Source organism: Rhamphochromis longiceps, linkage group LG6 (assembly GCF_057381845.1).
Source record: "Rhamphochromis longiceps isolate RC_006_pf linkage group LG6, R_longiceps_female_GT1.1, whole genome shotgun sequence".
Lineage (NCBI taxonomy): Eukaryota > Metazoa > Chordata > Actinopteri > Cichliformes > Cichlidae > Rhamphochromis > Rhamphochromis longiceps.
The window spans coordinates 4,315,625-4,328,738 of record NC_140562.1 but is presented as its reverse complement, the minus strand read 5'-3'; the positions used below and the strand labels follow the sequence as shown (position 1 = coordinate 4,328,738).

Below are 13,114 nucleotides of genomic sequence, written 5' to 3'. Positions count from 1 at the left end.
TCATCATCATCGAAGCAGAAAGGTACAGAGCCGCTAACAGCTCCCTTTGACTGGTTTCAGGATTACACGCACACACACACCTGTGGTCCAGTGCCACCTGACTGCTCCATCAGGTGGATGCTGCTGGTAAAAGCACGCTTTACCTGCACTCCCCCTGGTGTGACTCATCACCTGTCCTGGGGGAGCCCTCTGGGTTCCACAGTTTCATGATCTAGATACAAGTGTGAAAATGATGAGGTCTAAAAAAGAGGGAGACAACCAACATCAGGTAAACTCAGCTCGAGTCCAGACCTGTTCCAGAGTGGACCCCCGGGGATCCAGCCCCCATCCCTGGCAGTGCTAACGCCTTTTCGCTGCTATGCTTGTACAATGCCACACAGACCTAAGCAGAAGTGAGCACCGTGGGGTCTGTTTGGACCAAGAACTAGTCTTTTCTAGCGCAGCGCCTGGGATTCTGCCTCACTTTAGACCAGGTTTCTATTGGAGGGGCTGCTCAGTCACACAGCCAATGAGAAGTAAGGTCCAGGTCCACAGCAGGAAGCTGTTTTTTTTGGTAAAATCTGAATTTGTTCCTTAGCGGGCATAAAGACGTAGTGCTGCGTCCACTTTGTCCCACTGGTCCTGGAGCTGGAGGCCGACTGCCAGTCAGACTGAAATCTCATAGGTGGTGCCCCCGACACCAGTCACCTTCTTCACCCCGCTGCCTTGGGGCTTGTGGGCAGGACTCAGCATCAGTGCTGGGCTGGGACAGGCTGCTCTGGGCGGAGCGGACGTGTTGACTGGGTGACAGGGAGAGGAAGGGGCGGAGCAGGAGGAGGTGGAAGTCGAGGAGAAGGGCTGACCTCCATTAATCCGACTCAGAGATTTCATCTGCATCAGCTCATCCCTGATTTTAGGAAAAGACAGAAAAGAACAATTTTACTGAAAACTGCGGGCTGCAGCGTGTTAGCCATGTTAGCTCTGCTGCTAATTTCATCACTGAAGCGCGGCTACATTTGGATGGATGTCACCATTTACTACATTTAGAGCTGAACACATTTCATGTTGAACACTGGAGATGAAGGAATGACTGGATCGCTTTGATCGGTGAGAAAGAATTTGGCGAGTCAGAGTGGACGTAGTTACGGCGTGCGTAGTTCCAGAGGGAACATGGACACACAGTTGGGCTGTTGTGTTACCGATGGTGACAATAAAAAGTGTTTACGCTGATTGGTCCTGTGTATGAAAATACTGGCGGTGGGCGGTGCTACCCTCAGCCATGTCGATGCTATAGTTCACATCAGGTCAACCCAAACCAGGGCTACCAAAGCTAGCTTTAGTACACAGAGGTCAGTAGTTTGTGGACGGTGAATCATGCTTTTCACTTCCCTTTAATAATCGTAGCTACAGAAACACCTTGGCAGTACACAGGGGTGGAGTACGTGTACACAACACAGCGAGCAGGACGGAAAAGAACAGGAATGAGAGACGGGACAGACAAACTGAAAACGCCGTCATGCAGCGGTCAGACTGAGCCTCAGTTTAACAGCAAAACTGTGCTGCTACTCACGCTTCCTTCAGATTTCACTTCCTGTGCGGTTAAACCGAGGAGCAGTAAAAAGCTTCTCCCACAAACACTGGGCTCCTCAGTTTGATTAAAGTCATCATCACTGCACGTCAAATCATGGTGACCAAACAGACAGTAGCAATAACGCACAAGACAACAAACAACGCACAACAGATGGATGGAAGACGAGCAAAGGGAGAAGAATGAGAAACTCACAGGAAGTCTGGCAGGATGAGGAGGAGGAAGAGAGAAGGGAAGAGGAGGAGCAGGAGCAGGAGGAGCAGTCAATCAGGTAGTCAGGTTTCAGGCGAGCAGGCGCTTTTTCAGTGTCAAACCAATCGTCCCGACAAAAGCTCAAACTCATACTCACTTCGGCACTTGGATTCCTCCTCCTCCCATCCCTCCGCCTCCACCTCCTCCTACCCCCGCTGCGTTTGCTCCGGCCGACGCCGAGGCCTTGCGGACCAGCCGGTACTGCATTTCGGCGGCGGCTGCACTTGAATAGGAGAGCGACTTGCCCAGAGGTGGGGGGTGTGGGGAGCGGGGAGGATGCGTGGTGGAGGAGGAGCCCAGAGGCGTGTCGGTCGAACGGGTGCGATAGGGGTAGGCGTGGTGGGGCCCTGCGTGAGGGGCAGCAAAGCGTGGAGGACGAGAGGTGGAGGAAGAGGACGAGGAGTGATGATGGTGGTGGTGGGAGTGGTGGTGGTGATGGTGATGGTGGTGGTGGTGGTGTGGGGGCGGTGGAGCAGAGGTTTGACCGGCAGGCGCTGCAGGTAGGTGGGGCTCGCCCAGCAGGCGCTCCCTCTCTGGTGGAGGCGGTGGGGAGGAAGACGTGGAGGATGAGGAGTGATGGAGGAAGGGGTGGTGGTGGTGAGAGGAACGGTGGTGGTGGTGGGGTGACTGGGTGGACTGGGACTGCATCTCATCCTCTCTCTGCTGTGACGACAGGAAGGGGGAGCTGTAGCCACCACCCGCCGCTGGCGTGCAGGGTCTCCCACCGGAGACGTCGGGGGCCACCGAGCTCACGCCCACTGCTTTGTCAAACTCATCGCCGCCTGCTAGCAAGCTGTCGTAAGACAGGCTCCCGTTGCGAGACGGGTGGTGGGGCGGGGGTGTCTGATTGGCTAAGCTCTTGAAGCTGGCGGAGGTGGTGGTGGCCTCTGAGACGTGGACGGTGCCCGCCGAGGTGTGCGTGGAGCTGGAAGATCGCGACGCCACTGCAGACAGGACGGTGGGGTCAGAGAAGGAGGGGTAGGAGCGCCCGCCCAGAGAATAGCCAGGAATGCCGCCTCCTCCTCCTCCTCCCTCTCGCCCCACCTCCCTCCTCTCCCCTCCTCCTCCCCCTCTTTCAGACGACGTTTCCCTCCGATCCAGGCTGGGCTGCGAGCGGAAACCAGGCTGCTGGCTGGCCTGGAGGAGGGAAGAGGTGGAGGAGGAAGAGTCCCTGGCACTGCCGACGCTCTCCCCTCGACTTAGCTGGAGGAGCCAGAGGGAAGAGGAGAGAGAAGAGGGAAGGTGAAGGGAGGCGGAGGGAGGAAAAAGAAACAAGAAGAAGCTCAGCACATGAGGGAAGATTAAAGTCATACTGCACTCTAGCGGTGACAGCCTGACACAACAGCCACCCCTAACCAACGGTGATTAGTCAGGGGTGGGTCATCTGAGCAGAAGGCCGGTGGTTGGCCTGTGCTTTCACAAGTATCTCAGTGTATCCATCAGAGTGTGTGTGTGCACGTTAGGCTAAGAGAGTGCTCCAAGTGCTCGAATCGAGTGAAAAAGCATTAAAAGAACCAGCACATTTACCAAACTGCTCTTTGTACAACCCTGACTGTCCAGATGAACTCGGCAGCTCCATCATCATAATGTTCATTATAACCATGCCAGTGTTCAGACTCTCTGGATCCTGCTATTGTGCGCTGTATTTGGAGCTTCCTGCGCTCTGCCTGTTTCAGTAACATGTCAGTCAGAATGTCTGAGATGGTGAAATGATGGCGTTCGCTGTATTGACACTGATGCTTAAACACTAAAGAGGAATCGTACAGAGCTACAGCCACAGTCACTCAAAGCCCTTTTCCATTAGTACCTACTTGGATCATGTCGATGTGACTCAAACTATTACGACTGCCACCCAACGCGCGGGGGGGTCGGTGTAGCCACAGATCTTGTGATGACATTTGTATGCGACATGAACACCACGACAAAGGAACACGTCAAGGCTCAATGTGTGTCACACTCTGCATTTCCCCACTGCTGTGCTTTAAAAATGGTGGCAGTTTCTCTCATGACGTGTCGAGTGATGTCCCGACTGGCCAATCGTTGGCATGCGGTCTGCTGACATCACATTTTCAGATCACTTGGGACCCCAGGCAATGGAAAAGGGCTACAAGGCACAAATCTAACCAGGAAGAACTAACAAAGAAACTGAGGAGTGATATGGACCAGACAGGGGCACAAATACTGAGCAGAACCAGTGTATTTATGGCAGTCCTGATTGCTTCACGTTCATATCTCACTGTGTTCAAAGAACGCTGCTGAGACGGAGTCGTGAAGTCTGTTTTCAGTGGTTTCATTACAGTATTTCAGCCACGTCCAGTGCAAACAGAAGGAGACAGGAAACAAGTTAAAAGGAAGATAAGAGGAGGAAACTGCTTTCAGCACAATCACTTACTGATCAACAGAAAGCCACTGAGAAACCAAACCAAGATGGCCGACAGGAAATCAAAAGGAGAAAGAAAAATAAAAACCAAAACAGAAATGGAGATGTTAGATTAAAAAATGATCAAAGAAGCAGAAGCAGGGACAAGTGGAGGTCCAACCTGACACGTAGCACACACTCTTGCATTCTGCGTGCGTTACCTGGTTGGCGTAAGCATGTGTGAGCGCCGTGTGGTTCTTGCCAGGGCTGTACGTGGGCCTGTATTTGTACATAGTGGGAGTGGGAGGGGCCTTGTTCAGCAAACTGCACTCTGGAGGGTGGAAAGAGAAACAAGATGAGCACAGAATCTCCTTCATGTGCACTGAGCACCATTAGCATAGAAGAGCTATAGTGAATGCAGAGTTTTATGTTTGGACACCCTGCATGATGATACTAGCACCGCTTCTTCTGACAGCTAACAGCCCTTCAGGTTTTGTGAGACTTTAGTCCGTCCTTCTGCAAAAGGTCTTGGGGTGTCCTGCATGCGCTGCTTTGAAACATTGTCCAATATTCTTGGATCAGAGGTGTGTGAGGTCTTCGTGAGGTGCGTTTAGGATCCTTCTCCTCGTTTTTAACCTTCTGTTCATTTACAGAGACGCTGTCACCAGCGCTCGTTTCAAAGCTCAAACCTCTGACGATGAATTCAGAGATTTCATCATATTAGTGCAACACAGCTGCTGTTTTTAATGATACTATGAAGTAAGACATAGTATCCCACAAGCAACCCTCTGCTGCTTGTGGGACTCTAAATGTTCACAGTACTGGCAGGGAGCTGGGGATACTGGAGCCCATCCCAGCTGTCAACACAGACAGACAGCCACTCACCTCCACATCCAAAATCACCAATTAACGCAATCTCCTCCATGACAGTGTATCCACGCAGCCACAGGGATTCGAACCCAGGACCCTCGTGGTGTGAGGCACCAGTGCTAACCACAAGCCTCCCGATGAGGATAAATATTAAGTCCTTTGAGTGTGGGTTCTCAAACCTTTGTATGAAACTATATGTTGAACAGGAAGCAGACAAACTGCAGCAGACAGAGTAAGAGCCAATCACCCTCTGTGTTTCCTCTGGTAATTCCTGGGTAGCGGAGCTCTGGTTTAGGAGGTGGTGGTGGCTCAGCGTCACAGGACTGGCTCTCCATCATTTCCAGACTGGACTTTGACTGGAAAGAAGAAATGCGAGCATTAGAGACAGAAAGTGACAGAATTACCCATCTGTTGGTGAAATACAGACATTCTGTGACCAAATCCGAACAGAAAAGTAGAAAGAAGCCTGGGGTCACACCCAGATGGACTTTTGCTGGGTGGTGTGAGTAGGGATGGGCATCGAAACCCGGTTCTTGTTGAGAACCGGTTCCCACTGTTTCAATTCCTTGGGATTGTTTGCCATTTTTGCAAACGATTCCCTTATCGGCTCCAGTCGCCCCGAATGACGTCACCACGTTGTGGAGCATCATTTACCTGGCAGGAAACACAGCGGCTCAAACGCTCAAAAGTTTGGTTATACTTCACGAGAACGGATGACAACAGGGCAACTTGCAATACTTGCAAAGCAGATATTTCATGTAAGGGAGGAAACACTACGAACATGCAAAAGCATTTGCTCACAAAACACGCGATGACCTTAAATGAATGTCGTGTTTTTAATTCTGGACTCGTGAATCTCAACCCAGCAGCAGCGGTAACGTTTGCACGTCCTCTCCCGTTAATGCGGCAGGTAAATAATCAACTAACAGTGCATATTATGTTAGCCCGATCTGCCTTATTACAAACCTGCCATTACTGTGCATTTAGTGACCATGATGAGTCGGAATCGTGAAAATCTTATCAGTACCCATCTGTAGGTGTGAGGCTGTAAGAAACTTTATGTAAACTTTGTCCATGTGCAACTTAAATGAAAATGTTCCTGACTGTAACACAGGCAGAGCCAAAGGTCAAAGACTGTGTGAAAGAACAAATTATTCATCCATCTCCTGCTGCTTATCCGGGTTTGGGTCACGGGGCAACAGCAGCAGAGAAACTCAGCCTTCCCTCACCAGCCACCTCCTCTAGCTCATCCAGGAGGACACTGAGATGTTTCCAAGCCAGCCAAGTGATATATTCTCTACAGCAAGGCCTCCTCTTAGTAGGACATGCCTGGAATACCTCACCCAGGAGGCATCCTAGTCAGAAGTCCGAATAACCTCAGCTGGCTCCTTTCCATGTAGAGGAGCAGCGACTCTCAGGCTACGTCCACACGTACACGGGTATTTTTGAAAACGGCGATTTTCCGTTTTCATCTTAAAAAATAATCCCGTCCACACATAAAGGCAGAAATGAAGGAAAACGCTGCTATGAACATGCCAAAGCAGCAGGTGGCGCTAGATTCCTAACCGTGCAGAAATGTTGGCCAATCAGAAGTCTAGAAGCCTCGGTGGGAAAAAGTAAACAAAGCTGGGACATAGAAGCAGAACCGAGTCGTATGTGTGGACGGACAGTAACTGTGTGTATATGTAAGCATTTAAACACTGCAGAGAGTAGAATTAACAGTATTGTAGAAATTCATTTCACCGAAACAATAACGTGGCGCACAGTGTGACGTCACAAAAGGCGCACACCTTTGACGCTGCGTTTTCTCCGTTTTTCTCGTCCACACATAAACGCAAAAACTGAGTTTTAGAAAATATCTACCCTGGCCGGAGTTTTTAGAAATCTCCGTTTTCCGTGACCGAAAATGCTGTTTACGCCGGGCACGTGTGGACGTAGCCTTGAAGGGAAACTAATTCCTGACACTCTGATCCACAACCTCATTCTTTCGGTCACTAAACAGAGGCTGTGCTAAATTGACAGCTTCCCTTTCATGCTCATCTCTCGCTTCACCACAACAGATTGGTACAGCATCTCCATCACTGAAGACACCGCCCCAATCTGTCTGTAAACCTTGCATGCACTCTCCCCTCGAGATACTTGAACTCCTCCACCTGGGGCAGTAACTCATCCCTGACCTGGAGTGGGCGCTCCAGTCTTTAGTGGCTGAGAACCATGGTCTTGGACTTGGAGGTTCCTGCTGTCATTCCCTCCACTTTACACTCAGCAACAAACGACTCCAGTGCAAACTGGAGGTCAAAGGAGGCCAAAGGAACCTCATCCTCCGCAAGAAGCAAAGATAAAATCTTGCAGCCAACACTGTGGAGACCGCTTGACTATGCCCAGACACTCTATAAAAACTATGAAAGGGTCTGTGACAATGTTGAATGGCTAGAGCCACACTCCACTTGGCCTGCCAGTACCTGTCAGCTGCCTGTGGACTCCCAATAAGATTCCTCCTTCAGCCTGACGGCTCACTTCACCTCCAGTATTCACCATCTGGTTCTGGCACTGCCGCCACGAGAAGCACCGAGGATCGTGCAGGCCCCATTCCTTTCAGTAGCCTAAGCAAGAGGTGTGGAGCATGGTCCACTCGGACTCCGTGTCTCCCTGAGGAGAACCTCTGCCTGAGGTGTAAGTTGAAGATCTTGCTGACTGGGGCGTCTGTCAGACATCCTCAGTTTTGGTCTCCCAGGTCTGTCAGCAGTGACAGCGTTTCTGCGTCCAAGCCATGGCCACAGCTCTGATATACGTTTACGTACGATTACAAAATCAATCATCCACCTGCGACTAGAACAAATTATTCCATCCATTTCCTAACAAGTACAATACTTGCAGGTCTTTAGCAGTTTCTTACAGCAACACAAAAACAAAACTAAACAGAAACAAGATAAAATACAAACAACACCAAGAAAAAGGTGCAGCAAACAATAAAAACCCAAACTCAATAAATAGGACCCCGTTTTTGCATCCTTAGCTCTGCAGCACGCAGCCTGATGGATGTGGTTGGGTTTTTACTGCTGTGACCTTACAGGATTTCTGCCTGTTGAATTTCAAACAGCTTTTAGAGCTCTCGCTGCCATCTGGACCTGCCTATATGCAAACTTATCAAGTGCAGATTTGAATGAGAAGCACAGCTCCCTTGCATAACCCTTGTTTATTACCGGCAGGCTGAAGCAGCCAGCACAGCACAGTTTGTGGCACGTTAGCTTCACGAGCACCTTTGCTGCACCTCTTACCCTGTGCAGATCTCCCTGTATGCCATTGTCCAGTATCTTTGCAGCCAGCTGGGCCTCTGTCAGCTGTGGCCGAAGAAAAGGAGGCTGCAGACTCACACTCTGTGCACACTTTCTCCTGCCCAGATACCTGCGGAGAGCATTCACATCAGTACAGTGCTAATGATTGGTATCAAATCCAAATTCCTCTTAATCCTACATCTGATCACTTTCAACACTAACACCAAAGCAACAGCTCACAGATTGTTTAGTTTCTCACCAGCTGTTTCTGTTATTACACTATTCAGTGGCCAGTTTTAAGAAATTCATTTTAAAAACAGGAAGTGTGATGAGCTACAGGGTAATGCTCTCGACACTCGACAAGAGAGTCCAATAAAAAGGGGAAACAAAGAACGGACCTGGGTGCCTGTGAGCTGCAGAGGACATGAGAGACATTCTTCCAACAGCCATTGGTGAAAGGGTTAACACCTCCTCTGAACTTCCCCGTTACCTGGAGACAGACACGTCACAAAAACTTACATGGAGAATATAACAATGCGGGGAGGGGGGTGGGGGGTGGGGTTAAATGGCTGTTAACCTGTATCCACTTTCAAATTAATGCACTCAGTAGGACGTGAGGACCGTTTGAAGGATAACCACCGTCTCTCTGCCAGGAAAACAAACATCCTTCCCTATGCCACAGTGCACAGTGGAAGGGCCAAAGAGGACGTTTTTCCTTGCCACTGTCACCGTGGGGTTGTCTGATATTTGGGGTTCTCTGTCTGTGATCTCTACCTAATATAAAGTGTCTTTAAACAACCGTTGTTACAAATTGGCACTATATAAATAAGACTGACCTGAACTGAATGAGCTAACTCCTGGGTTCCTGGTGTACATGTGTGCAACACTGACTTCTACTTACTTGTTCGTTGGTCGTCCTGCCTCTAGCCACAAGGACTATGTGGAAGCCAGTGAGGCCAGCGACAGGGATGAAGAACAGGCCTGCGACACACATTACTGCGAGCCTGAGAGCACGGGTGGGGGGGTCAAGGACCTTAGCATCTTAAACATTACATTCAACAGATCAAGGCCTATGGAGAGCAGTGATGGACAAAACAACATGTGGTGTGTGTGGGGCGAGCAAAGCCAGAATGTACTCCTGTCCTAGGCCAGTTTATGCAGATTCGTGCGTTTATATCGTGTGTTTTCATTCTCATTCAAAGATCAGATTGGGTGGGGTTGGACCATCTTTTCTTAGGAAGCTACGTGAAATCTTCCCACGCCACAGTGGGGGGGAAAAAAAAAAAAGAGTGCCTCATTTAAACAACCTGACAGTAACTCAGCAATGTAAAACCAGATGAGAGTACCAGATCCACGAGACATGAAAGGATACGTGACAATGGCGTGCAGGCGGTCAATGTTCTGCCGATGGTAGAGGATGAAGAGCAGCCCAAAGCCAAACACAGCCATGATGTGGGCTGTCAGAGACAGCAGGAAGAGAAAGAAGTAGCGGTAGTTTCTCCTGCCGATGCAGTTGTTCACCCACGGACAATGATGGTCGAAGTCCTGCAGAGTCAGGGGGACATTTAAGACACCGTCAGAGGAGGCTGAAATAGGAATGCAGCCATTAAGAAGCATTATTTCCATGCACCACCTTTCCTGTCTAACCTCATTAAGTCCTCAACAGATACACAGAACTGTCATCTGCAGGTTGGGAATGTGACATACTTTCACCAGAATACTCTGATTACAACTCTCCCATGTGATCCCAAGAGAAGAGGCTTGAAATATTGTACAACTGCATGTTCAGAGGAAGGTCACAATATCAACAACTGTTTAGTCCTGAGATCAGAGATCTTTGGTCATCTGCTGATACAAACACGGATCCAACACCTGGACTGCTGCAGATGAGCAACGCAGATTACCTTTGAACCTGGAACATTCAAATAGATTCAGACAAATGCAGAACAGAGCCTGGGACGGACTGCCAGTGCTCTATCATGGAAACCCTGTAAACGACTGACTGTCTGTTGGCAGCATGCCACTTCCTGGGTTACACATGCACACTCACACAGAGCACTAAGGAGTAGGGATGGGTACCGGTATCCGGTGCCATTATGGTTCTGACATAAACGGTAGTAACCAGACCGAAAAGCAGCGCACATTTCGCTGCTTTATTTCCCCTGAGATGTCATACACTTTGGATTCCAGCCAATCATTTTACCTCTGCAAGCGTAGTAGGCGGGCCCAGGTACGTACGTTCTTTTAGAGCAGAGCTACAGATTAAAAACGCCCAAGGTGAAGCGGTCAAAGTCTGGCTGTACTTCACAGCAAAAGATGCAAACTCAGCAGCAACAAGTGCTTTAAGCTGATACTGTGATGCTGTCAAAGGAGGCAACACCTCGAATCTGATGAAACACCTGGCGACGCATAGCGTTTTTTTAAAAGAGCACATCTACTGTGGGTGTGGTAAATCTCCCTTAGCGAGTTAGCGCGGATCGCCCGTGCGTGGGGCTGGACCGTGCTTATCATTTTGCAGAAAAAAAGAGACTGCTAAAAATAAAAACACGAGAGCTTTTTGGACAAAGTTTGTGCTCTCCATTCTTTAAGCACCAGTTTGAGCACCGGCACCGTTTCAAAAGTACCGGTTTGGCAGCAGATAAAACCTAAACGATACCCATCCCTACTAAGGCGCTTGGAAAGAAAAGCGTCTGGACTTCTTTAAGTTGCTTGAAGACGTTTCACCTCTCATCCGAGAAGCTTCTTCAGTTCGAGGGTCAAATGGTGGAGAGTCCCAGATTTAAACCCTGTGGGAGTTTCCCCCCACAGAGGGACAAAAGGACCCCTGGTGATCCTCTACCTAATCACACGAGCTAAGGTGTGAAAGCAGGTGTAGGTCACAATCAGCCAGGGTTTCGGATGAGGTCATTGTGAAACCTGGCCCCACCCTATCATGTGATTTCCTGAGGTCAGATGGCCCAGGATGTGAGTGGGCGTTAAGGCGTCTGGGAAGGATCTCAACACTGGATTATAGATGGCAGAGAGTTGGTGTCGTAAGCCCCGCCTCTGTTCAAAGATGGTCGCTCACAGTGGACATAGATGCTTCTTTCACTCCTCTTTCAAACCATCTGTCCAAAATGTGAACATTGGCATCCTTGAAAATTGAGTTTCCCTCTTGGTGAGTTACTCCCACAGACCTTAGACTGTGATGAGCTGGATGACTGAGAACCTTCACAGACATATTGCACAGAGCACACAATCCCAAGGTCAGCCATATTTGATTTTGGCCTGGCAACCAGTTCTTTACTGGATTAAGGACAGTGTGATTTTCTCCTGTTTGTCACTGTAACTGGAGAAAGAGACAGTGAGTGCTGGCTTAACGTGGAACGCTGCTAGCTGCATGTTTCACTGCAGCTCTCTGCCAATGGGGGAAAAACATGTAGCTGACGCTCAGAGAGGAGTCGATCGGTGGATTTAGGTAGTCAGCACATCACACCGGTGTGCCCAAATAATGTTTCCTGGCTTTTAAAGCCTATTCGTCGTCAGGTTCTGTTCCACACACAGTTACTTAAGAACTTAAACTCGGCTCAAACGTCATGTTGACACACCTGCAATGACACCTCTAAATATTTAAACTGCAATCGGCACGAGAGGTGCCATCATCATCTTCAGCTTGTCCTCTGCAGTAGAAGGCTGCAGTGTGAACATATCAGGCCATTTAAGATTGTGCACTGAGTTTAGAGTCATGTCTCTGAGACAGCGAACAGATAGAGGTGCGTCACTGCTGTCTTGCCTGATGATGGACACGAGGCAGCCATTCTGTGGAAACCATTAGCAAACACGTATGTAGCCTGAGAGGCCCATCAAGACCATTTTCACTGGCTTAGCATCAGCTACAGTTTGGCTACACACGTGCCCAGTGGAAGGAGTGTAAGTAAGGAGTAGATACTGAAACATTTTCAGGTCCAAAACTGCAGTAAACTCCTGTTACAGGTCGTGCTTGAGCTGGAGTACCGTGTTATTCAAAGGACGACTACAGGCTGTCCAACTCGTTTGCACCCATCAACACTGACACTCCTCCTTCCATCATACACTAACAGGACAGCTGCAGAGCAAAGACATGTCCTTGAGTTACATCTTCTAAACACATCTAAAGATTTATAACAATGATGATAACCACATGCCAAAACCAGCTGGGCGAGGGTTTGAAAGTGTGAAAATCACAGAGCACGTGTGTTGTGGACACGGCTCACTAACCACAGACGCATACAATGATTCAGACTGTTTCAGATCAAACTGGGCTGTTTATAGTGCAGGCTTACTCAGCGTGCAACATTCAGACTGTTCATATGAAGAATAAATGAGTAAATGTAAAAAGTCAAACACACCTCAACACAGTTGTCACAGACAGAACAGTGGGAGCAGCGTGGCGGCCTGTAGAAGCGGCAGGTTGAACACCACTTCATCCTGACCTGGATCCCTCTGATCTCCACCGTCTTGTACAGTGGAGCGCGGAAATCGTCTTCTTTGTCCTCGTCCTCCTCGGCTGCACAGAGAACACACACAATCCTAAAACTGACGATCTATTGGTCAAAAGTGAGACAGTGAAAGTGCCAAAGCTCGCAGCTGCCCACTCAGTCCACCCGAGTTTGACCGTAGGCGTCCACGTTCAAATGATGGACTACAAAGAAGGTTTCAGTCTGTAGAAACTATTTACTCTTTCATAGCAACTGTTTTTTACAGTTTCAAACAAGCCAGTCGTGTGGAAAGGGTCACGGGTCGCCTCTCCGTGTCAGTCAAACAAAGGGCCCT

At 49.3% G+C, this 13,114-nt stretch overlaps 1 protein-coding gene across 1 annotated transcript in view; it reads right to left on the bottom strand.

Moving 5' to 3' along the window:
• zdhhc5a (zDHHC palmitoyltransferase 5a) overlaps nt 1-13,114 on the bottom strand; it is a 40,127-nt gene that overhangs the window by 2,703 nt on the left and 24,310 nt on the right. Inside the window, exons 4-12 of the mRNA XM_085408958.1 lie at nt 12,691-12,848; nt 9,696-9,868; nt 9,225-9,327; nt 8,722-8,813; nt 8,327-8,453; nt 5,296-5,404; nt 4,400-4,509; nt 1,917-3,022; nt 1-886 (exon numbers count right to left, since the gene is read on the bottom strand). The exon at nt 1-886 is cut by the window's left edge and continues 2,703 nt beyond it. Coding sequence (XP_085265084.1) covers nt 646-886; nt 1,917-3,022; nt 4,400-4,509; nt 5,296-5,404; nt 8,327-8,453; nt 8,722-8,813; nt 9,225-9,327; nt 9,696-9,868; nt 12,691-12,848 — 2,219 coding nt within the window. The 3' untranslated portion in view covers nt 1-645. The remainder of the gene's footprint in view (nt 887-1,916; nt 3,023-4,399; nt 4,510-5,295; nt 5,405-8,326; nt 8,454-8,721; nt 8,814-9,224; nt 9,328-9,695; nt 9,869-12,690; nt 12,849-13,114) is intronic.